Genomic DNA, 24,438 nt, shown 5'->3' with positions numbered 1-24,438 from the left:
CTCAGGAAGTCGATGGACATCCTGAACAAGGTTTGTCATCAATCAACATTTCACCTTTTTTGAAACGAGGAAACCACTCGTACACTTGAGTTTTTCCCGTAGTGCTCTCCTTGTAAGCTGTGTTCAACGTCACAACAGTTTCTGCAGCATTTTTCCTGAGCAGGAGATAAAATTTCACAGCTACACACTGTTTTCTTAAATTGGCCCTCACAATAAATGAGGTTCGAGCGAAACTACTTTTATGAAAAAATTCACCGTGACCAGAGAGAACCTTCGTGGGTGATGCCAGTGTGCACTAACACAGAGTGAGTTGCTGGATGTTCACCTACCAGGGAAAATGCGTGCCACGAAAGCTGCTCCCAGTGGAGCATTTTGGGGGTACCACCTGTATAGATATTGGTTTTTTTCCCCCTGTATAGATATTGGGTAGAAGGCTTCCCCTGCCATTATGATACTGCAGCCTTCGTAGCAAACAAACTTCCTGAAAACACCGTGCCCTAAAAACCGTGAGGACTGGAGAACTCATGTCTCCAGTCGAGTCATCTAAGAGCTATGTTGAGTTTTTCCCATCCTCAGGCTCCTGGTCTAGTTGAGACAGGTACTGGAACAGCAAAGTTTCGTGAAACGTAACTGCATATCCTGGGCTAATGTCCTTCACCTGTTCCTGGACATCGAGGTCCACACTATTTGGATTCGGAAAACTTAACTCCGATGACATAATTACCAGGAGAGAGAAGTCCTTCCCTATGTTGCTGGCCCAACCCTAACACTCTACATTACTGAAGTATAGCCGGAATTTATGTCCATAGGCTAAAGAATAGCTTTCATGAATTAGATAGGCTTCTGATGGATAGAAAGTAGACTCTCAAAGCCTAACTGCTGCAGGGGACAATGTATAGTGGGAGAGACATCAAGTTACAGGGCTACTAGAATCTCCTTGGAAGGACTATACTTAGTTCTCCTCACCAGTCCAGGTGCAGTCAAATTCATCCTCTCACTGCCAATGAGTCCGTTCCGCCTGTGTGAGGCCGGGTGGACTAGAGAAACAAACCCGGAGACATTTGTGTGTATAAGAGAGAGCTTTATCTCGAGCAGCTTTATATATCAGGAAAACATCCCAGCCCGGTCCAACTCAAGTCCCTAGGTCCCATACTGGTCCCTAAGTGCCTCTTCAGACTCACACAGCCACATGCAGTCATGCACAGTGCAGGATCACAGGCCAGTGGGGGCACAGCACCATGGCTCCAGTGGGATGGGCACATCTCCAGAGCTCTGGCAGGTGCCAGCCTATGTCAGAGTAAACCAGCCTCTAACAATCGCAGGGTGCCTAGGGGCAACTGCACGGCTATAACATATAAAGATCATAGTAAAGTCATAGAAGATAGGAGAGGAGGTAAAACAATGGAGTCAGAAACGTCATGGTAGCATGCTCCCCACCAGGATGGCCATGATCTCAGCAGCGAGGTCCACGCAGAGAGCTTATACATACTTACGGGAAGTGCACGCCTCCCTGATTACAGGTAACCACATACAGAACCAGAAGAGGTTGTAGCAGGCGATGCAAGCCACGGGAGGGGACGATCTAGGGGTGTACACACAGTAGGAAGAGGAGGGGATTAAGGGTACACATATGACAAGATGGGTCGATCCTAGATTCAAGTTGGCAGCCTAACTTTAGTCATCCTTGAGTGGGCTTGACCTTGTCACTGGGCTCTCCTTCAGGGGAACAATTACTGTCCTTATCAGCAGGGAGTGGGCCCCACCTAAGGTGGGACGACAGTAGGGTCTGATTGCTCTAAGCAGCTGACTACCCACCAGGTGCTAGCAAGCAGCAGACAACCTGGGGAAAAACCTTTCTGTATCCCACAAGCGTGGTTCTTCAGTAGGAAGGGGAAGGGGAGGTTCCCATGATCCACCTTATGAGAAGGCACACCCTCAAGGAGGCACCATCAGGCAGGCTGTGACCTGATTGGCAGGCAAGACTCCACATCTACACTTGTACATCTTCAAGTTGACACGAAATTACACAACTACCACACCAACTCATGGAGGGCCTGTGGGGCAGGGTTTTTGAGACTGTAAGTCTCCCTTTGTGGGAATACAAAGTGTCCTCTTTCTCCTGGCAGCCGAATTACAGGGAATAGCTCTGAGCTCAGCGCCTGGTGTCAAGATGGCGCCACAGAAAGACAAGGCGAAGAACTCCGTCTGGAAGTTTCATCTGGATCTTACTCATCCAATAGAAGATGGAATTTTTGATTCTGCAAATTTCAAGCAGTTTCTACAGGAGAAGGTTCAAGTCAATGGAAAAACTGGGAATCTCAGAAATGTTGCTCATATTGAACGATTCAAGAATAAAATTACAGTAGTTTCTGAGAAACAGTTCTCTAAAAGGTATTTAAAGTACCTTACCAAGAAATACCTTAAGAAAAACAACCTTCGTGATTGGCTTAGGGTGGTTGTGTTTGACAAGGAAACTTAGGAGCTTCGTCTTTTCCAGATTAGTCAAGATGATGATGAATCAGAAACTGAGGATTAAATGAAGCCCTCTGTATAGGGCTTTGCTTACTAATGCAATGTAGGAATAGGAGACATTGTGAAATACTCTTGAATAAAAAACATTGTACTTCTAAAAAAAATTACAGGGAATAAAGCCTGCACTCATTTGTCACAGTTAACAGAGGCTAAGACTCCTCTTTTGGCTAGTCAGCCCACTGGAGAATTGAAGGTTAGCTTCAATGTCCCCGAGGCCAGCTGACGTCTGAGGCAGACAGCAGACCCCAAATTACTTTACGAAAATGTAAACTTTTAAAATATTGATTGTGGTGATGATCATATAGCTCTCCTTGGTCTGATGGAACTATCGAGATGTATGACCTATGGATTAAGTGCCAACGAAACTGTTTAAAAAGATTAACCTTTACTGCAGGCACGTCTCTGCTAATGTTTCTCCACATTATACAGGTACTTATGGTCACCACTTACAAAGGGCAATTGTGGGGTGCGTGGCACTCTCCCAACCTTAAGTCAGTACGGCATCCCCTGGGGGGCCTCTCGACACCAATGTAACTGGGTGGCTTTTGATCAAAAACAATAAATTGTTCATTACTATAGGAAACCACTATTACTTGATATTCTAATGTTAAATTACTTTTTTTTTTCAGATCTAAACAAAACTCAGGGCAAAATTTAACCTTGGGCCTTGGTGTAACCCTTACTCGCTGAAGAAAGTTACCCAAGAAGAACTAGCTGGAACCTTTCAAATGTACAGCAGTACTCTTTGTATTGCAGGCCCGCATCAACGACGACGGGGCGGAGGCTGTGGTGCTCATGAAGTAGAATCTAAGTCAGGCTGTTCCCCTTTGCTGGCAGTCTAACGACACGCTCAGGACTGTGCAAGTGGTGACCAGAACTAAGGGATGGGTCTGCCTTGGACTGAACGGCGTCTCCCCAGACAGTGTCTGCTTGACTGAGCCGTGACTCTCAGTGGACTGGCAGTCATTTAAGGACGGCATTTGGCAGTTAAAATACATTCTGGGCTGGCCCCACTACGAGACACGATGCCCCTCAGTGACTAAGGGCGATACAGGGGACAGCACCGGAGACACAGTGTGGGAATTGCACCTGACCTGATCCCACCACACCGAGGCAAATCACTGGGGGAGTGCAGCGGAACAGCAAGGGAATGGAGTGGCAAGGTCCCCAGGGAATGCTGAAAGTGGACTTTGGGGCCAGGGCGTGGTGCCCCAACAGACTGGACTGGAAAACGCTCCTAAGGGCCAGCAAAGATCCCTGAACTAACTACAAGCTTTTCTCTTGTGAAAAAAAAAAACAACATTCTGATGTGATCAGCCAATCAGCTGTAATGGGAGCAAGGTGAGATGAAACATCTTTATTTAGGTCAGTGCCCTGATCTGGCATAAGAGCCGTTCCCCTGGGGTGTAGCCAGATTTAAAAACAACAACAACAACAACAACAACAACAACAACCAAACAACTCGTTGCAGATAAAAGGGGAGAAAAGCCAGCCGAGAAGGAGTGACTGGATGACCACTGAGAAAGAAGAGCCAGAAGCCTCACACATCCTCTGGACCAAGGTCAGTGTGTTGAGAACCTCCTAGACCCAGGGGAAGTGATGCCAGGACACATGGAGATCTCTGAGACACTGGGACACAAGGACCTTCCCAGAGCCTTCAGAGAGAAACCTTCCCCTAGAGTGGTGCTGTCTGTTGTGGCATTTCTGTTATAACAGCACTAGGTACCTAGGATAGGTTCCCATGTGTGAATGTTTGTTACGACCTTAGAAGCTACTGACTGGTTCCCCAATGACTCACTACAATGTCCAGGTATGTGTTGGGTGGCCCCTAATAGCACCTTTAGTCTACGGGAAACCAGCTTTTACCCCTGGCTCCCATCAGGCTGGATTGCAAGATGCCCACTGGGCCGAAGCTACACTCCCGGGTTTATTTTAACTTAACTCAAGTTTCCAGTTAATGCATCCGTACTTAGCGCTCAGTGGGCTCAATGAGTCTTATTTGGTTTATCATTTGCCTGCAGTGTCTGTGCCTTAGGTAGGGCTTGAAGATATTGTAGAATGGGTAGAAATACAAGGGAGTTTTTAAAAAGTTAATGGGGAAAATGGAATGAGAAGATAATGGAATTTTCCCACCAACCTATTGAAGCCTTCTTGCAGTCACCAAATATGTACAAACTTTCTTAAATGGCGATGCTCATAGACCTTAGTTCAATGCTGAAATGGCAATAAATGAGGAAAGGGGAGCCCCCCAATAGAATGGCCCTTGACATTCTCACTGCGGCCCAGGGGAGTAAGTGCACCACAAGATGTCTTTGCTCTGTCTACATTCTTGACAGTGGGCTATTCCACCCTATGCTAATGACATGCACCCTGGAATAATAGCTCAACACGGCTCCGCATCCCTTCGCTGAGCTTTGATTGGTTTTCCTCTTGGAATGAATGGTGGAAATTAATTGCTACTCTACTTTGGACCCCTGATAGTCTGTTTCTCTCATTGCAATTAGAAAACTGTTTTCAGTTCAACGTGTCTGTCTCAGTCCTGCAATGCTATACTTGGAAATCATTCGACCCTTTGACATCGGCATGCTGGTTTCAGAGAACTTCACGTGTGCGCGGAACCATCTCCCTTCTGCCACCTCCGGGATGTTTCACATCTACCTCTCTTATTGTCCTGGGAAACCGTCCTCAGTGTGGACTTTCTAGCTTAAAGACTCTGTCTTTATAGCTCAGGTGGGTTCTGTAAGCAGCATATTAAGGGTTCGTGGTTTTGCATCCATTCTGGCAGTCTTTTTGATGTGGTCTTTGGACTGGTGAACTGTTTACCTTCAGTGTTTTTATTGATAAATATGGTTTTATTTCATTTTCTTATATGCTTTAAAAATCATTTTATTGGGGGTTCTTACTGCTCTGATCACCATCCACACATCCGTCTATCGCGTCCAGCACATTTGCAGCCATCCTTATTTTCAAAACATTTTCTTTCTACTTGAGCCCTTGATTTTAGGTCATTTCTCCCTCCCTCCCTTTCTTGATAATTTATAAGATTACCCTCCCTCCCCGCATTTCTTATACCAACTGCTATTTCCCTTCACCCACTTTTCTGCTGTCCATCCCCCTAGTAAGGGGTTATATGTGGGTCATTGTGATCGGTTCCTCCCCAACCCCCACCTTACCCTTATCCTCCTGGTCTTATACGCTTTTTATGGTGTTACTGGTTTTAGGTTGTTTTTTGTTTTGTTTTGTTTTAGTTTTTTGTTGAGTTCTGATTGTTTTTTGGATGTCTTAATATTCTGCCTTTTTTTGTTTTCATCTTATTTGTCTTGCTTATATATTTTCATCTTATGTTGAAGTTTTAATTTTTCCTTTGTTGGTGGGTTGTTTTTTGTGGTTTTCTTTCCAATTTCAAAGTTTACTGTATATTGCTAACAGTTCAATATTTTCTCCATTTGAATATTTAGTCTGCTTTTATGGTTATTTTTATAGCAGAATATTGTCTACGATTCCTTGTTTTTATTTGGTATGTTTCACTTTGAGTATTGTTTCAGTGGGTGGAGTGTTTTCTCCATTATTTCTTTTTTAATATTTCTAGGTTGTTATTGTGATGGGTTTTCTGTCCACTTGCGTCCTTTTAGTATATATATATATATATTTTTTAAGTAGTCGTTTTTTAATATGTAAATCATTTTATTGGGACTCGTACAGCTCTTATCACAATACATACATACATCCATTGTGTCAAGCACATGTGTACATTTGTTGCCTTGTTTTTATAAATTCCCTTCATCCTTCCTTGTCTGTAAAAGATTTTCTCTCTCATGGTTGAGATAATTTTGCTGGGTATAGGATTCTTGGTTGGCAATTTCTTTATTTCAGTGTTTTAAATGTATCGTTCTGTTGCCTTCTTGACTGAATGGTTCATGGAAAACTCTGAACTTCACTGCATCACTTGGCCTGTCAATTTTTTTGTCTTCAACAAATTATTGTTTTTTGCTGTGCAGCTTTCGGGGTTGTTTTCTCATCACTGACATCAGAGAATGTCATCAGTCCACGGCCAGGCAATTTCCTTTGTGGGTCACTTCTACTTGGTGCTCTATGGGCTTCCTGCATAGTTATGCTATGTCCTAACATGATTTTAGGTAAATTCTCCCTTAATACCTCATTGACTATTTTCTCAGTCGTTATTTCTTCTTTCTGCTCTGGGACATTTCTTGGGCCTTTGTTGTTCCTTTTGACTCTGTCCCATAGTATTTTTAGATTATCTTCAGGATTTTTTTCATTTTATAAGCCAGTTTTGTAATTTGTTCTGGGGAGATGCATCTTCAAGATCACAGATACTTTTTTTTTTTAAGGTTTCATCTTTTTTAGCTGCAAAAGTTTCTTTCTATTGATCACTGATTTTGATTCCAATATTTGTATCTTATTTTTTTCCACAATGTTGTAAAGTCCTAATATCTTGGTGCTTGCTTTTCGAACTTCTGTTTAAAGTTATTATTTCTTTTAAAAAATACTTTTATTGGGGGCTCTTACATCTCTTATCACAGTCCATACATTCATCCAGCGTGTCGAGCACATTTGCACGTAGGCCGCCATCATAGTTTTCAAAGCAGTCTCTTCCCACTTGAGCCCTTTATCAGCTCCCCGTCCTTCCCCCATCCACCCTCCCTCACGAACCCTTGATAAGTTATAGATTATTATTTCCGTATCTTATATCATCTTCCGTCACCCCTCCCCCACTTTCCCATTATTCGGCCCCCCAGGAAGGGGTTCTAGATTGATCCTTGTGTTATTTCTAATCATTCACTCATTGTCAGCATGTTCTTTCAAGGCTCGTCTGAGTTCTTGGATTATGGCACATCTCCTCTCCGGTTTTCCTCGTCACTTAGTCTCCGTCTTGGGAGGGTTGGAGCAGCACTCCTCTTCCAGGAGTGACTGATTAAAGGATCATCAATCACAACTGGCTCCTGCTCTGGGGCCCGTAGGTGTTGGGCCCAATTAACTCTCTAGGCTCTAAGGGAAATGCTCACCCACTGCTGAGCTGACCATCCCCCCGCCCCCTTCATACATGCCCTCTGGATTTTGCACACATTCAGAGATGGTCAATCCACACACCCCGGGGTCCAGCCAGACACTGGGAGCCCGTCACTGCTGACCCAAGTCTTCCCGATCTGGTTGATGTGTAAGGTGAAGTCGGTCCCTCCCAATCCCCAGGCTCAGAGGTCTGTGGATGCTCCGGTCCAAGTGCCCACTCAGCCTCCCCCCACTTATGCTGGGGGAGTGGAGTTCTGTGGGGAGCTTTGTGTTCACAGCTGTCGTCCAGAGGGGCTGGTACCTAGGCAGCGTCCTGCCAGGGTGAAACAGAAAACACAGCCTCCCACCCTTTACTCAGGGCTCTCTTGTCAGCGTCTTCCTGCAGCACCTTCCTCAGTTGCTTGCTCTTCTCAGAGGGGAGTCTGGAACCCAGGCTGCTGCGGTCTTTCACTTGCTCCAAAAGTTTTGTTGAGAGGGAGTGAGAGCGGCTCTGAATGGTCGGATTTATGTGAGGCACTTGGATTGGCATTTACTGGTGGGGAGCAGGGAGAGGGTGGGGTGGGACAAAGAAGCAAATGGAGGGTTTACCCTACACAGGACGCACCAATACCAACTGCTTCATGGGAACACAAACAAGAACCAAAGATCCCTCCAGATCACTCACTGCTCAGATCTAATGGACTTTGAGTCTTTAATGACATATGTTCATTTCAAACATATATTAAAAAAATTTTAAACTGTAGCCTTAAGATGTCCCCCATTAATACGTGCTCACCCTGAAGATCAGGATTATGAGTTCACCAAGGTGAAGAAAATAATTTTTATTAGCCAAAGCTCCTAAAGAAAACACAGGGTTACTCCATTGTGGGTGATCAGCAGCTCCTAGTAGAAACATGATCGGAAGGGTAGACTGTACATCAGTGGAGACTTGATCCAAAGGAGGAAATGTACAAAGGAAGGTTCCAACCGGTGAGGGGCCAGTGTCCGATGTAGGAATGAGGCCAACATGCATCCAAGGAAATAAAGGTTACGTTGTACACCACTTTGGAAGAATTTGTCAAAATGTAATTAACTTTTTGGAGAGGGGTGGGGACGTGTTCATGACTACAACTGGCAGATAGGGGAGAGAGCCCAGAGCGGGCAGAGTGAGGTGGAAAGGGGCCTGGCAGGAAGCTCTGGAGGCCGCAGCACGTGTGGAGTGTGATTTCCATAGCCTAGAGCAATTTAAATCAACCCAGCAGGCCTCGGCCGAGGCCCATTTTAAGCTACAGTGCCAGCAGACCCAAGGCTCTTTTGGCTAACTCAGTGCACACTTCTTGGTCTACGCCCATGGGCAGAGCATGACTGGGTTCATGACTGGACCTGGGAAACAGGACTAGATCCGGGACTAGCCTCTTCTTTTGCTTTCTGCTTGCCATTTGTGGTCCACGAGGCCCCTCTTTGGTTCACGAGACCAAGAGCCCCTGGGCCCATCAGAGCAGTTCCAACACAGGCATGTATGACAGACTGCAATCATGTATGATCCAGCTGGTGCCATTGGTCTGGGCAGTCACTCCTTCCTTCCCAACCAAGGGGCTGAGCTTTACATTTCAAAGGACTTCAATCCTAAGGGAATCTATCCACAATCAGCCATGAGCACCCTACAATTCCATGCGGACGGGCCCCTTTTTCTGCTTGAAGGATGCTTCGTATGTTCACGTTGCACTGCTCAGCTGGGGCCAGAGCTTCCTCTTTGAAATGACCTTGACCTTCGTTTGTGGTTCTTTGTGAGGGTGTGGGTCTGCTTCAGTTGCAGGCCATTGGATTGGAGTGCTGTGGGCAGCCTGGATGGGCTTCCGCCTCCCTGAGACCCCTTTCCTAGCAGAGCAAGTTGTGTTTGCTATCCTGACCTCAATTCCACCCCGGCTCCCGGCAGGGAGCTACTTACTAATCAAGGTAAGGGACACAGGGCAGTGGCTTTTAACTTTGGTTTTTTTTGAAGCCAAATAGAAACCACGTTTTTGTGGAATGTTATCTTTGTTTTGATTGTGCTCTTGATGTGGTAAAGCCAGGAGTCATAGTGGTCATGGAAGTGATTGTATTGTATTAGATCTCATTACGGGTGGCCAACACATCTTAAATGCAAACCACTGACGAACTGGTGCATTTGCTTGATGATGGCATGGAAGGCGCTCTGGTGGTGCAGAGTTAAGCACCGGGCTGCGATCTACAAGGTCTGCAGTGCCCTGTCCTGTAGTGCCCTATCCGTCGGGAGGGCCTTCTCTCCTCCTGACCCGCAGTTGTAGACTTCACTGTGAAAATAGGGGAAACCAACAGTTTGATGGATGGGGGGGGGGGTTGTCCAAAGACAGGGGAGAGCCTTTGTTTTCTTCAGTTTGGAAGGCCCAGTGACCTAATAGATATTTTATTTTTAGCTCTTATTGGGAACTCTTACAGATGGCATAACATCCCACCATTCAACCACAGCAAGCAGAGTTTTGCCACTGCTACAGCAAACCATTTCAAAACATGTACAACATTTCCTTTCTTCTTGAACTCCTTGTATCAGCTCCCCTTTGTCCCCTTCCTCCCCCACCTTACCCTCCAGGAAATCTTATTCTTTTGTTTTTTTTCTATAATAGTTTTTTTGGGGGCCATATTATACAAATCTAATGTATCCATTCACATACGGATTCTGCTGTTCGATCTCATCCAGTGGGGTCATCCAGTCATCAATGATATCAGTTCCCCATTCCCCCTGCCATCCCCCCATAATGGGTGTTTTGAATGTGGGACGCAGGTCTGGCACTGGTAGCATTGCTGGGAGCAGTTCATAGTGGCCTCAGGGTCTGGGAGGCCACCAGGGTAGCTTGACAAAGGAAGGATCTGACTGGGACTGGGGCACAATCTCTTGAGTTGCAGGAAAGACCATTGTCCCACTCAGGCCCTGGGTATTGAGACCCAGACTGTAAACTCACTGGACACAGCATCTCCCGCATCCAAGGCCTTGTCTATTATTTATTTATTTGTTTAAAAAAATAATTTTATTGGGGGCTCCTACATCGCTTATCACAATCCATCTATCCATTGTGTCACGCACATTTGTACATTTGTTGCCATCGTCATTCTGGAAACATCCGCTTTCTACTTGGGCCCTTGGTATCAACTCATTTCCCTCCCTCCCCTAATTTTTTGGAGATAATTTAAATTTAGACCATTGTACGGAGCATTTCCTAAAGATCCTATCGCCAAACTAGATAGCACAGTGTCTATCAGGCTATTGGCATCATCGATGGGGCCATTTCCATCTCCAAAGGGGCCTTCCTGTTTCAATGTTACAGTTAGTTACTTCCACCTCCTTATCTGAAGGCCATTGCTATACATACTAGCTTTAAGACAAAAACTTGGGCTTTTTCTTTCACAATCACAAGGGGAAGGAGCCCTAAACGAGGACATGAGAACACGCAGGCAGATGCTCTGCCTCCGCAGCCCGCCCGGCTCGGGGAGAGGGGCAAGCCCACTGCTCACGTGCCGGACTGCCTGCCTCCGGCCCAGCCTGCGGCAAGGACGTGGCCTTCGCCGATTTCCATTTCGTCTCTACTTACCCGCATTTCTAATGGAATGGGTTCCTGGGCGCTCAGCACCCCTGGGAGCTTGGGGAAGACGGAGCCCGACAAGTAGGAGCGGTGCAGGGGTGCGCAGACGGCGGCCTCCCGGTCCGAGGGCCAGAGCCCAGCGCGCCTACGACCCCGCACGTAGCAACCCCTGGATCCCGCCGGCGGGTACCCCGTTGCTAGGGGCGGTACCAAGGAGGGGCCACGAGGGGAGGCTCACTTCCGGGGGAGGCGCTTGATAACCCGGAAGCTGTTGACGGTGCGGCGCTGTTTAAAGATGGCGGCGGAGGAGCCTCAGCCGCAGAAGCAGGAGCCGCTGGGTAGCGACTCCGAAGGTAGAGTCCGAGGAGGGAAGCTCGGGCTCGGGCTGGAGGGGCCGATGCCGGGTTGGCTGCCCCCCAGGAGGCTGCGGACACGGGGCCGCCGGCCCGGGCGAGGCGCGCGGAGGGCCCCTGCCGCCGCTGCCCGCCCTCCTTCCCCCTCCCTCCTTCCTTCCCTTCCCCTCCCCCTCACAATGGAAAGAGCCGCAGCCGCGACCCCCAGCCGGCGGGGCGCAGGCCGCCGCCTTCCCCCTCGTGCCCAGGGCGGAGCCTGGACTGCTCCGCCCCGTGCCCGCCCCTCCGCACGGGGGGCCCCCTTCCCCCAGGTCCAGGCCTCCTGGGTCGCCGCAGGAGGTCCGCAGTCCCCAGGGGTGCCCGGCGCAGTCCGCTTGGGTCAGCCCGGCTGCCGGGCACAAAGGACTGCCGGGCCGTTGGGGATGCTGGGGCCGCCGCGCTAGGGAGGGGCCTGGGTGCCCGTCCCGAGGGCGCGGCCTGCCTTTGGGGGCCGGCCTCTGTTTCCTCCGGTCTCCGAGCAGGTGGGCTCCGGTCGTGCAGGTCTATCCTTCCCCCCCCCCCCCATCGCTCTTCTACGGACGAGTTAGCCCCTGGGGACAAGAGTAGGTCACTTTGGTGCCAGGGACAGCCCTGCTGCAGGGCTGTGAACTGGAGGAGCCCAGCATCGGGCCCAAAAGGAACCTTCCGCGGTTACCCCCCCCACCGCGCGCGCTTGCGCACACGCGCCCGGGGAGACCTGGGAAACGGGGCCCCTAGGCGGAGTGGTGATCACCCAGGAGCCAGGTCAGAGCCAGACTTGAGGTCTCCTGACTCCGCACCAGTGGCCGGTCCGCAACCGGCGGCCCTCGCTACGCAGGACGTTTCAGTGAGGGCAGCCCTGTCTTTCAGGTGAGGATTGGGCAAGGCTGAGAAGGGCAGAGCAGAGGCTTGGTGGCCAAGAGCTCAGTCTCAGGGATCGGCCCAGTCAGAGTGCGATCCGCACCAAGCATTGTACTAGTACTAGTGTGACTTTGGGCTTAGAAAAGCCAACTCATTCTGACCCAGAGATCCTGCATGGGCAGGGTAGAACGGCCCCTTTGGGTTTCTGAGACTGTAACTCTTTATGAGAGTAGAAAGCCTCTTCTTATCTCGTCGGAGCTGCTGGCCTGTGGTTCCCAGCTCCACATGCCAGCAGCGCTCCTGAGTGCCTTTGTTTAATCACCTATAAAAATGGCTACCCCTGCTTCCCCTAGGACTTGGAGGCAGGTGAAGGGTCTGATGGTTAAGGGCCTGCTCACAGGAAGTGCCCAGCCAGCTTAGGACACAGCCGCCTCCTCTTACTTTCCCAAGACCCGCTTGGCATGGCCTCAGATGGGAAGTGGTGCTCTGCAGAGGGGAGGAGGGGAAGGGCTGTCAGCTGGGAGAGCCAGTCTTGGGGGTGATTGGCTCTCCCTGCGCCTTTGAAAAATGAGGCTGCCTGAGGGCCAACGGGGTCAGTGTCTTGGAGATTGGAGTCAGGTGGGGCTCTGTGTAAGCTGCAGTGGTCAGCACCCATGGGCGCCTTGGCGTTTGCCTTTTTGCAGGTGTTAACTGTCTGGCTTACGATGAAGCCATTATGGCCCAGCAGGACCGAATCCAGCAAGAGGTGAGGGGTGGGGAGAAGATAGGAGGGTGTGGGAGGCAGTGGCTGAGCCCAGGGAGGGTGGACTCCGGCCCTCTCCACTTGGAAGCCCCCTCCCCCAGCTGGGGGCCTTTAGGTGTTAAGAGTACCTTCATGTGGGTGATCTGGTTATTGGCCAAGGCTCCTGCCAGACTATAATGGCTCTTGTCCCCCTGCACCCGTAGATCGCTGTGCAGAACCCACTGGTCTCGGAGCGGCTGGAGCTCTCGGTCCTCTACAAGGAGTATGCCGAGGATGACAACATCTACCAACAGAAGATCAAGGTGGGGGCCTGGCCCACAGGTGCTGGCAGGGGGGTGGCTGCTTCAGGCGGGCCCCTGACCACCTCAGCTTTGCAGGGCGCAGGGGGGTCTGGAGACCTCTGGCTGCTCCTTTCTAATGGACCAGCTTGGGGCTCGAAGAACCTTGATTGGCATCTTGACGCTGAGCCCTTCCGCGGGTCTGTAAAGTGGGGTCACTGCAAACGTCTCCTGGGACAGAATCCTTACCTTCCCCCCGGAGGCCCTGTCCCCCTGAGCAGGATGCTGTAGAGCTTCTAGGCCAAGACGCACCAGGAAGAAAGTCCTGGTAGCTTGTTTCTGCAGGGCAACCTTAGAGACCCCCGTGGAGCCCAGCGGTCCGACCCTCCACTGATCCTGGGAATGGCCCCAGACCAGGCAGGGGTTAGGGTCCCTGGGGTTACAGAATCACTGTGAGTGGAGGGGACAACTTGGTGATAGCTAACAGTTCTAGCCTTGGATGATTGTGAGAGGGGGGGGCTGCCTATGTGGGGCCTGGCTCAGGTTGCCGGAGCCTCATCCCTGTGCTCACGTGGGGCTAACATGCTGGCCAAGTGTGACCCACAGCCCCCTCCTGCCAAGGGACTTCCCTCGGGACTCCGTCACTTAGACCGAGGTGAGTGGAGTGGCCTCGTGTGAGGTGGGTGGCTTCCTGTGACATGGGGACTGTCAGTGTGAATAGGCACGGCCCGGGTTCTGATCAGCACTGCTTCCCCCTTCATAATCAGGTGCCTGGAACATGCTGTCTAGACACACCTTTGCCGGGATCTCTTTCCTGGGAGGTGGGTCAACCGCAGGACCGGGCCTCCTCGGCAGCCAGCGAGTAGACCTAGAGGACCCTGGGAAAGGTGGGAGTGGCCACATCTGCCTCGCCCTTGTGTGAGAGGAGCCAGAATGGGTTCTCGAATGCCCTGGGCGGTCTCCTGGCTTCTGTAGTGAATGGCTCAGTGGCTGGCAAGTCAGCTCTCCCTGTGGCTGTAGCTGTAGGACAGCGTGGCGCTGCCTGCTCCTACCTTCAGATTGTGCACCGCCTCATGAGGTCTGTCCCTGAGGCTGCTGGTCGGTCATGTCACCCAGAATCTCCTCTGTTCACTGTAACAACCTGCCTCCTGCCCCCAAGTCGATGCCCACTCACAGGAGGACAGGGTAGAAGTGCCTGACTCTGGGAGCAGAAAGCCCGTCTTTGTCCCGCGGGTCGAGCAGCTGGTGGTTTTGAACTGCTGGAACCACTGGGCCACCAGGGCTCCTTTTGGCTTCCAGTAAAAGGACAAAACCCCAAACCAGCTCGCTACCATCGAGCCTGTGTTGGCTCCTGGTGACTCCATGGGACAAGGTAGAACTGACTATGGGAGTAGACAGCCCAGCCTCTCCCCGGCTTTTCATAGCTGACAGCTCACTCAAATGCGAGCTTTACGTGGGCCAGCAGCACACCTGCAGGCTGTCACGGCCCTTGGTCTGCTAGGACCCCAGGCTCCAGGGCGTGGTTAGTTTACTCAGCCTGCTGAGGGGTGAGAGGTGAAGGCACCTGACATGCCAGGGCTGGAGTCCCAGCCTCACGGGCAGCTGTGTGAGCCCAGGCATTGGGATGAGGTGGTGGTGCTGGGTGTGTGTGTGTGTGTGTGTGTGTGTGTGTGTGTGTGTGTGTGTGTGTGTAAGTACACAGAGACGACAACGGGGCCGGGGTGTGTGTGCAGTGATGTCGTGTGGTGGCTTCCTTTCCTCCAGGTGGCAGATTGGTGGGCACCTCTGTTCGAAGCCCTCCCTGTTCCATTGTTCCACTAGACCTCCTCCTAATAAAGCCCGATTACCGAGCCCCACCTGTTCCCCCATGGATTCCCTCAGCCAGCGTTGGAGCACCTACTGCTGCCTCTGCCTGTGTGGGCAGTCAGCTTCATCTGGGCCCAGACTTCCCTTACCTGACCCCCTGGGAAGATGGCAGGGCAATGGGCAGCCCCTACAGAGTGCTTGGCACAGAGCACAGGCTTAGGATGGTTTCAATGTCAGCCTACCACTTTTCTGTCACTTTGTTCTACTCTGATGGCGTCTGCGTTGCCTGTGACGCTGGAAGCTGTGCCACTGGTGGGTATTTCAAGCGCCGTAGTGGACAAGTTGTGGCAGTGTCCAGCCACAAACCAGGACGCCAGTTAGCCAGTGGAAACCTTCATCTTCCACAGCAGGGTGCTGTTCAGCATTGGAGAGCCTGGTTGCCAAGGAGTTGATAACGCAGGGTGCCACCTGTGTTGGCATCAAGCTGTGCCCCATGGGGGTCTCACAGGCGGCTTTTTCCGGGGACTGGATGTCCAGGCTGCCATCGATTAAATGGTGTCCCAGAAGAATGGCTGCTTGACTGGGTCCTGATGCCCAGTGGCTTGGCAGTTGCGCCCTGATGCTGCAATTCCGACCAGGCAGGAGCAGGGCGGCAGCACTTTGTGGCACACCTTTAAAGTGCAGCCTTAATTAAGTCACCACTCTTTAGGGCCATGCTGAAGCTGAATCACGACCTGCCTAGTCACACTTCTGCCTTAGAAGAGCTAAAAGGAGAGAGAAGGACCGATTGCTGCCAAGAAGAAGAGCCAGCAGCAGAGTGCTTCCTTCCGATCTGGGTGTCGTGTGCTGAGAGCCTCCTAGATTCCAAAGGAGATCGGTGCCAAGGAGCACAGACGGTGAAAGGCCAACCGAGAGAAGCAGCCTCCCAGAGCCACTGTTTCCAGCTGCGGAAAGGAGAGGGCCGATTTGTTTGTGAGCCTTCCAGGGGAAGCCTTTTCGCCAGTGCACACTCAGTAACTAGCAGGTGGTGCAGGAGTGGGGTGCTGCTCTGACAGACACCTGAAATGTGAGCCCGTTTGGGAAAGGGGTGATGGGTAGAGGCCGGAAGACCTTTAAGGAACCTCCTAAAAGCCTCGTAGCCTTGAAGGACCCTGCTGGAGGAATTGCGGCTGCCACAGGCAATTCTGGCCAGGCTTCGGAGGAAGTGAGCTTTGACACCGGAAGTGGTGCAGACAGCGAGACACGGTGGCAGAGCCAGGGCGCGCGCAGGGTGGCATAGGAGGTGGCCCTCAACACACCTTCCGGCCCAGCCAGTAGCCCAGTAGGCTGCCCTCCGAGCACTTTCTTGTAGAGCTAAGGAGCTTTGTTACGATTGAGCAGGGATGGGACTGTCAGGCCCAAGAGGGGCAGAAGAGCAGCCAGAGGGCGGGATTGCCGCTGGGCACTGCGAATGGGATCATCCACAGCTGGGGGGCAGAGGGCCTCCGCCCAGCAGGTCAGGGAGTCTGGAGGGCATGGCCATGCCTCGATGGGCTCCACCGCCCTGCTGGTTTTTGGTCTCACTCGATGCCCATCAGCCTTTCCAGAGTCTCCCGGGTGTAATGGAAATGTCTCTTGCCGGTGTCCGTTGGAAAACAGATAACCTGTGTTGTAGATTTCACAGGTTCACAGATGAGGAATTTGGGCTTTTCCATTTCAAACAAATTTTCCTCAGGATCAATTGAGGGCACCCATCAGAAGGGACCCCCCTTTTCTCTATTGGGGGCTCTTACATCTCTCAGTGCAATCCATACGTCCATCTAGTGTGTCGAGCACATTTGTACATCTGCCGCCATCATCGTTTTCAAAGCATTCTCTTCCCACTGGAGCCCCTAAGGCCCCTCTTCTTGACGGGGAGTTCAAGGGCGCTTGCACATAACTGCTAGGCATGCTTGTGGCCACCAGGGGCCGCCCTGGAGTGGGAGTGGGGGAGGTACAGCGATGCCGGCGTGGGCTTGGTGTGGACCTGTGCCCTCCGCACCGTTGACCTGGCCTGTGGGTGAGCGAGAAAGGCCAGGCTGGTTGGAGGTGCAGGGATCCATGTGGACTTCTGAGCCTCCAAGTGGTGCCTGGTGACTAGGCGGCAGAGCCTGCGGTGAGAAGGGCTGGTTTGTCACAAGCTCAGGGTCGCGTGGGGGCTGGAAGAGAGGCGCCTGACGGGGTGAGCTCATGGTGATGGCCACCATCGCTGCGCGGGTGGGACGCGCGTGCATGTTGCTTAAGGATGCAGGTGGCCGAAGGTCCAACTGGAACAGGAGATTGCAGACTGGGCATCATTTAAGACGTGTGGGATGGTACGAGGCGTGAAGGTGTTTTTACACGTGACAAGGACGTGAACTTGGAGAGGGGTGCAATGGGCAGACTGCCATGGATTGAATTGTGCTCACCCACCCCACCCCCAAAATGTCCACTGGGCTAGGCCATGCTTTCTGTTCCAGCGGTCGGCTTGGGGCCTCTGCATTTTAGCCGCACTGTGTAACTAAGACACAGCTCCTTCCTCTGGAGGGACTTCAACCTCCAACTTTGCAGTTAGCTGCCTGCGGATCTTGTCTCAGGGACTCTATTGGCCATCCAGAGTGCAGGGAATCGGGAGCAGGCAAACTTCATTCCCAGGCAACATAGTAGCCACTGTGGTTGGGCTCTTGGTTTGAACGGTGTGACTTAAGCCCCTGCTGTTGGGTTTGTGGGCTCTGGACTAGGAGAAGCCTGTGCTCTGGAAGCTGTTGCTGCTTTGGGGAAGACTGAACTCGTGAACTGATAGTGTGTGTCGGGGGGGGCGCGGAGAGTTTCCCTTTTGGTAGGCTGGTCACCAGAGCCCACCTCTTGTGAGGGTCACATCTCAGTGAGGGGCAGAAGTCCCAGCAGGGTGAGTGGAGGCGGCAGGAGTGGAGACCAGCTGGCTGAGCCAGGGGAGGCATTTGGGCCTACATGTGGGAGGGCCTGCCAGGAAGGGAGAAGTCAGAGGAGACTGACATCCTTCTGTGGCCGGGCCCTCTGCACTGCCTGTGTGGGGAGGCAGCAGGAGGGTCAGAGAGGGGTGGTTGACTCTGACCCTTAAAGTCTGCGATGCCTAGTGTACCCATCTTGCCCTGAAGCAGGACGGTGTCATTCTTGAGTGGTGGCATGCTGCTCAGGACAGGTCCCATGCCAGCTCTGGCCCCTGGCCCTAAGTCTCCCTATCTCCAGAAAGGACTGGCTGGCTTGGTGGGGGCCCGGCCTTTCAGAGGTTGGGGCAGGGGGCTCAGTGGCATGCGTTGCCCCACCCGCGGGGTGCCCTCCTGGGCCGGGTTCTGGCTGACGGGCTGGGGCGGGGTGCCTCCCCGCAGGACCTCCACAAAAAATACTCGTACATACGGAAGACCCGGCCCGATGGGAACTGCTTCTACCGGGCATTCGGATTCTCCCACCTGGAGGCGCTGCTGGATGACAGCAAAGAGTTGCAGCGGTGAGGCGGGTGGGCACCCGGACGCCGGAGGAGGTGGGTGAGGAGGTGGGGGACGGCTCCCGAAAGGCACCCAGCCTCCCTCCCTCGCCACAGGCAGGAGGGACAGTCCGTCTCCCTCTGCCGGCAGCTGGGCTGGGTTCCTACTTGGGGCATCTGTCCGCTCTTGAGTTGGGCTGGGTCCTGCCCTGGTCGGAGGCTGGCCGGCGCTAGCTGTCCCCTCACCCCTGACTGGCTCTCTGGCTCCCTTGTGCTTGGCCAGGGAGCCAATGCTCCTCCGCCTCCCTCCCTCCCACAGGTTCAAGGCCGTGTCAGCCAAGAGCAAAGAGCAGCTGGTGTCTCAGGGCTTTACCGAGTTCACAATTGAGGATTTCCACAACACGGTGAACACCCGATGTCCCCCAAGGGGGGACTTCACAGGCCTGTTGGGGATGGGGTGGACATGCTGAAGTGGGTGCCACCCTCACGGTGCCCTCTGTCCCCCTCGGTGGCAGTTCATGGACCTGATCGAGCAGGTGGAGAAGCAGACCTCTGTGGCCGACCTGCTGGCGTCCTTCAACGACCAGAGCACGTCGGACTACCTGGTGGTCTACCTGCGGCTGCTCACCTCCGGCTTCCTGCAGCGCGAGAGCAAGTTCTTCGAGCACTTCATCGAGGGGGGGCGGACTGTCAAGGAGTTCTGCCAGCAGGTGCTGCCCCTTCCTGCCTTGCCGCTCCCCTGTGGGGCCCCTCCTCCCTTTCTCTGGCGTGGGGCGGGCACCCTGGGGCTGGGCCGGGTCCCTGAACCTGGCCTCTGTCGCCGCAGGAGGTGGAGCCCATGTGTAAGGAGAGTGACCACATTCACATCATCGCACTGGCCCAGGCGCTCAACGTCTCCATCCAGGTGGAGTACATGGACCGGGGCGAGGGCGGCACCACCAACCCCCACGTTTTCCCTGAGGGCTCGGAGCCCAAAGTCTACCTTCTCTACCGGCCGGGCCACTACGACATTCTCTACAAGTAGGGCCGCCCCGCCCAGCCAGCCAGCCATGTACAGAGGTTTTGATGATTATATCTCACCCACCCCTTTTCTGTCCCACCACCTCCCGTGTTTTATTAAAGAGGATGTTGGTGGTGAGCCCCGTGTGTGTGTCCTGTGCTGCCCACCCCACCCCCTGGCTGCTGTGTGTCTGGCTGCCCTCCTACCCCCACCTTCTTAAGCCCCTAGCCCCACCCCCAGGAGAAGTTCTGAAGGGCCAAGCCTCTTGGGGACCCTCGGGTTCCCTGAGACTGTCGGACCAGCCTCCCTGCCCTCCTTAGGGGCCTGCAGTTGGGGGGCCTAGGGCCACCCAGGCTTCCAGTGGCTCTCACCTCGGCCTGCCTCCCCACTGCTGCCCTGGCTGGAGAGCCCCTGCTTCTGCCCCCTGCTGGGGGCCGCATGGTTGGGACCAGATCCCCAGTAGAGGGCCTGGCTCAGGGTAGGCAGGAAAGCTGTTCTCCATCCCACTCCCCCTTCCCAGTGCACCCAATGTAGTGCCAGCCTTGGCAGGGGAGGTGTAGCCCCAAGCTTGGGCAGGGCTTGGCAGTGCCCCCCACCCCCCAGCCTGTGCCTGCTTTGCACCTCCCTGCTTGGTCTCTGCACTCCCTCACCCCTTCCCCCGCACATGCTAGGCGCGGCGTGGCCCCAGGCTGTAAGCTCCTTGGGGGCAGGCCTCAATAAATGGAAGTGCTGCTGCCTGCCTGTGCGTCCATGCCTCTGCCCACCCCCACCCCACCCCCACCCCCACCCCAGTCAGTCGCGGAGCAGATGGTGAGGGTGAGAGCGGCAACAAGGCGATCTTTATTAGGGGACTGAGGGCCCAGGTGGGTGGCTAGGCCCTGCTGCGTCATCTGCGACCTTTCTCAGAGCTGGGAGCGGGGTTCTGCAGGCCCTGGTGGATCTGAAGGGGTGCAGAGGTCAGAAAGCAACCACTCACATTCCCCCAGCCCCCTCCCGCCTCCCGTCCTCTGGTGCATGAGGGTGAGCTCGGGTGCGTGTTAGCGGCCAGCGTGTTAGTTGGTGGGCAGCCTGTTTGCCAGGCCCTGCTTACCTCCTAGCCGGGAGGGCATCCGGCCATCAGGCTGGAAGGCAGAGGACAGTGAGGACCCGCGGGGGTGGGGGTGGGGGGTGGATGGAGCTGTCTGGGCGCCCCCCCCCAACGTACCCGCAGGGAAGTAGTTCGGGAACAGGTGCTGGTAGATGCCCTCATCCTTCTCCAGGAACACGCAGATGACCAGCCGATCCACCTGCAAGGCAGGGGCTTAGCCAGGTGGGACCTCTGGGCTCCGCTGCACCCTTCCTGGGGGTGCTCCAAGTGGGTGCTACCCTCGCCCTGCCTGCCCTGGCCCCACCTTGTCTTTGTGCTGCTCCAGCCACTCCCGCATGGTGGCCAGCACCACCTCTGCCGCTGCTTCGTTGGGGTAGCCTGGGAGGGGGAGTAAGTGGGGGAAGGGGGGCTCAGGTACACCCACTTGCAGGGACGTGCCCCCCTCCTGCAAGGCCAGGTCCCACCCCAACGCAGACCTACTCACCGAACACTCCGGTGGAGATGCAAGGGAATGCCTGGGGAGCGGGGAGGGGATGGGGGCACAGTGAGCCCCTGAGCATGGGCCACATTCCCCGCCCTGGCCCTGGCCCTGGCCCTGGCCCCGGCCCCTCACCGCTGAGCGGAGCTTGTGTTGCAACAGCAGGGCTAGGCAGCTCTGGTAGCAGCTCCGGAGCTCGGCCACCTGGTTGGCACTGGGCTCACCGTGGACCATGGGCCCCACCGTGTGGATGACATCTGCGGGTGACAATCAGGTCGGCCTGGGGGAGGACGCTGCCCGTGTGCCCCAGGCCTAGGATGGGCCGAGTTTGTGCAACACCCCCTCACGTGCCCACCCCGTGTTGGGGTCTGGCCGAGGCACTGGGTGTGCTGGCTTGGTTCTCCCCACCCGCATCCCGGTGTGTTAGGAGAGCCCAGCAGGCCCGGTGCCCCCAGCCCGCGGACGGGCCCCACCATGCGGGCTAGCCGACTCACACTTGGCCGGCAGCCGGTAGCCACCCGTGATCTTGGCCTGGCCGGTCTCGCAGTTCTGCAGGGTGCGGCACTCGTCAGTCAGCAGCGGCCCGGCGGCCCGATGGATGCAGCCGTCCACTGCGGGGCGGGAGGAGGTTAGCCTGGGCCTCCCCGCACCCCAGGGGCGGCTGAGGCCCGGCCTGAGAAGGCCCAGACCAGGCCCCGCGGAGCCCCGCCCTCGCTGGCGCGGCTGCAGCCTGTCACCCCCGCAACCCCGCCACCCTGAAGAGGCTCTGCAGGTTCCGCAGCTGGGGGAGCCAGGCGCAGGGGGTGGCACGGGCCCAAGCGGGCAGTGCTGCTGCCTGTCGGCAGGGGGCGAGCACAGCCCGCCGGTTCCCTCCCGGCCGCGGGGGGGGGGGGGGCGGGGGGGCGCCTCCTCGGGCTCCCCGTGCAGCCAGAGCCCAAGCGAGCTGCTCGCCCTCCCAGCTGGAGCCTCTGCGCCCACTGATCCCGGCCGGCAGCGACCTCAGGCACCCTGTCGGATCGGGCCCGCTTTCCAGGGGAGGAAACTGAGGTCTCTTGGTTAGAAGTAGCAGATCGGAGCTGGCATCTGGGCCCTTTGCCCGCTTGCCCGCGTCCCTGCGTCCCAGCCCAGGTGTCTCTGGGCGCGGCAGCCCTGCTCCATAACAAGCAGCCTCATTAACCACCTTAATTGGGGCCGGGCCTGGGCTTGTTTATCCGTATCCAGGGTGGCTCCCAGGCCTCCTGAGAGACCCTGGGGACCCGAACCCAGAAAAACAAGTCAGGCAAGTCAGAAAGCTAGAAAGCAGCAGCCAGGGCTGGAGAGGCTGTTCCGGCAGGTTCCAGGCAAGTCAGACTGAGGGGAGGAGCCAGAGTGCCAATCAGACCTGCAGTTCCTGGCGGGCACCCACCAAGGCTGGGCAGCCAGTGCAGACAGCGTTTTCCCACTGCAGAGAGGCACAAACTGAGGCCCTGTCTCCGGCAGTATCCCCCCTTCCAATGCCTTGGCACAGGTCCAGGGCTCATGGCACACCCTCCCTCCATCTTGCCCTTTGCTCTTGGGGCTGGTCAGTCCCAGCCCTCATTCCGTGTGTGACTCATTCCCAAACATCCCAGGGAGGGCTAAGGTGTCAGGGATGGAGTGCCCTGGGACTGGCTCCCTCCCAGCCTCCTTCAGTCCACGGGCAGAGGGTCGGTGCACAGACCGGTGCCTCAGGTGTCTGTCCTGGGTGGGGCTTACTGGTGACCATCAGCTGGGTCCAAATCCCAGTGCCACAGACCCAGCGGTGGGACCCCAGGCCTTCGTTGGCTCCTCTGCGATGTGGGGCCCCAGAGAATCTGCTCTCAGGGCTCAACCGGCTCCTGCCTCGGTGAAGGTGGCCTGATGGCAGGGCGGAGTGGCAGGCAGCATGAACGTGTGCTGAGAGGGTTGTGCTGCGGCATGGTGTGCACAGGTGGAGGGGTGAGCAGGGGGTGCCGCTCTTCTGGACCAGCCCCCCCTGTGGTCTCAGCTACTCGGCACCGGGCTGTGTGCTGTCTCCTGGCACCGCATGAACTGCCCTGCTGGCGACCTTGCCCGGCTGTGAGGTCCCTGCGGAAGTGGAGCTCAGCAAGAAGGCCGTTTCTGGGACTTAATGTTTCCTGGAGAAGTGAGCAGGCCTGCAGCCAGGTCTTTGGGACTGACCTGGGGGCACGCAGTGGGGGTGGGGGATCAGGGCTCCCAGAGGTCTTGGGCTGGAGGCCACCGCCTCCTGCTACTCCCCCTCCCCTCCACATCCACACCCACACCCACACCCACACCATGTCCAAACGGCTCAGGCCATGTGACTGATTTGTAGGCAAGGGCCAGGGGGCAGTTCACCTCACACAGACTCCCGGGCCTGTCCCAGTGGCAATGACAAGCCCAGACTGGCCCTGCCACTGAGGTTCCATCCTGCCCCTCCCCCCTGCCCTCCACTGGCTGTCTTTCTCCTTCCCGTGTTCACATGTCAGCCCCATGGTTTTCCCAGCCCCCAATTCCCAGTGGACATCCTTCCAGCCCTGCTGGCCCTAGTCACTCAGGGCCACCCTGTGGACCCACATTGTGTGAGAGTCATTTGACCGACCCTTACCCCAATCCTGCCCTTTCTGAACTGGCGGACAGCCCAGGGGACAGGAGGAGGGAGCTCCCTGGGGCCCCTCCTGAGAGCCACATCTCCCTCCTCCCCACCTAACCCTGGACATCCCTCCTCCCCACCTGACCCTGGAGCCACCTGTGGGGAAATGGCCTGGACATACACGTACACCTAGCTGACACACCCTTCTCTGCACCACCCCCGACAGCCACACCTGGTCTCTGGCTACCCAGCCACTCAGCACCTGCCTCACCCACAGGCAGCAGGAAAGCTGGGGCCATTTGGGGGAAAACTGAAGACGCAGGTGTCAGGCCAAGGCTCCCCCTCTCCTCAGGCCCCTCCACTCCCCCTCTCCACTCATCCCCCTCCACCCGGCATCATCGTAGCGGCCCCACTGGCCCTTGCACCAGCTGTGCGGTTAGGTCCTCGTAGCTGAGCCGAGAGGAAGAGACACCGCTGTTAACTGCAAGGTCGGCAATTCAAAACCACCAGCCGCTCCTCGGGAGAAAGACGAGGCTCTGACTCCCGTAGAGTGACAGTCTTAGAAACCCACAGGGGCAGTTTTGCCCTCTCTTCTAGGGCCGCTAAGGGTCCGAATCCACTCAATGGCTG

At 54.9% G+C, this 24,438-nt stretch overlaps 2 protein-coding genes and 1 pseudogene across 4 annotated transcripts in view; 2 read left to right on the top strand and 1 right to left on the bottom strand.

The window, feature by feature from the left end:
- The first annotated feature begins 2,136 nt into the window (after positions 1-2,136).
- LOC142444538 (ribosomal protein eL22-like 1 pseudogene) lies at positions 2,137-2,479 on the top strand (annotated as a pseudogene).
- An 8,911-nt stretch (positions 2,480-11,390) lies between these two features.
- On the top strand, positions 11,391-19,791 carry OTUB1 (OTU deubiquitinase, ubiquitin aldehyde binding 1). 2 transcript variants are annotated; one of them, XM_075545548.1, is made up of 7 exons: positions 11,391-11,488; positions 13,051-13,112; positions 13,313-13,411; positions 18,559-18,677; positions 18,973-19,057; positions 19,169-19,363; positions 19,480-19,791. In XM_075545548.1, exons 1-7 carry the CDS (start codon positions 11,431-11,433, stop codon positions 19,675-19,677), a joined length of 816 nt encoding a protein of 271 aa, XP_075401663.1. In that variant the 5' UTR covers positions 11,391-11,430; the 3' UTR covers positions 19,678-19,791. The 2 variants fall into 2 exon arrangements, with proteins under 2 accessions (XP_075401663.1, XP_075401664.1); XM_075545549.1 differs by lacking the exon at positions 11,391-11,488 and adding an exon at positions 11,686-12,376.
- Positions 19,792-20,464: 673 nt separating this feature from the next.
- MACROD1 (mono-ADP ribosylhydrolase 1) overlaps positions 20,465-24,438 on the bottom strand; it is a 158,781-nt gene continuing 154,807 nt past the window's right edge. Inside the window, exons 5-11 of one of the 2 annotated variants that reach the window (XM_075548021.1) lie at positions 21,713-21,829; positions 21,354-21,475; positions 21,225-21,255; positions 21,045-21,118; positions 20,858-20,939; positions 20,744-20,774; positions 20,465-20,593 (exon numbers count right to left, since the gene is read on the bottom strand). In XM_075548021.1, the coding sequence (XP_075404136.1) occupies positions 20,770-20,774; positions 20,858-20,939; positions 21,045-21,118; positions 21,225-21,255; positions 21,354-21,475; positions 21,713-21,829 (431 nt within the window). In that variant the 3' untranslated portion in view covers positions 20,465-20,593; positions 20,744-20,769. The remainder of the gene's footprint in view (positions 20,594-20,743; positions 20,775-20,857; positions 20,940-21,044; positions 21,119-21,224; positions 21,256-21,353; positions 21,476-21,712; positions 21,830-24,438) is intronic. The other variant, XM_075548020.1, reaches the window with a different exon arrangement.

This window comes from Tenrec ecaudatus, chromosome 4 (genome assembly GCF_050624435.1).
Source record: "Tenrec ecaudatus isolate mTenEca1 chromosome 4, mTenEca1.hap1, whole genome shotgun sequence".
NCBI lineage: Eukaryota > Metazoa > Chordata > Mammalia > Afrosoricida > Tenrecidae > Tenrec > Tenrec ecaudatus.
Note: the sequence above shows the minus strand (reverse complement) of the source record. Positions and strands in the feature narration are given on the sequence as shown.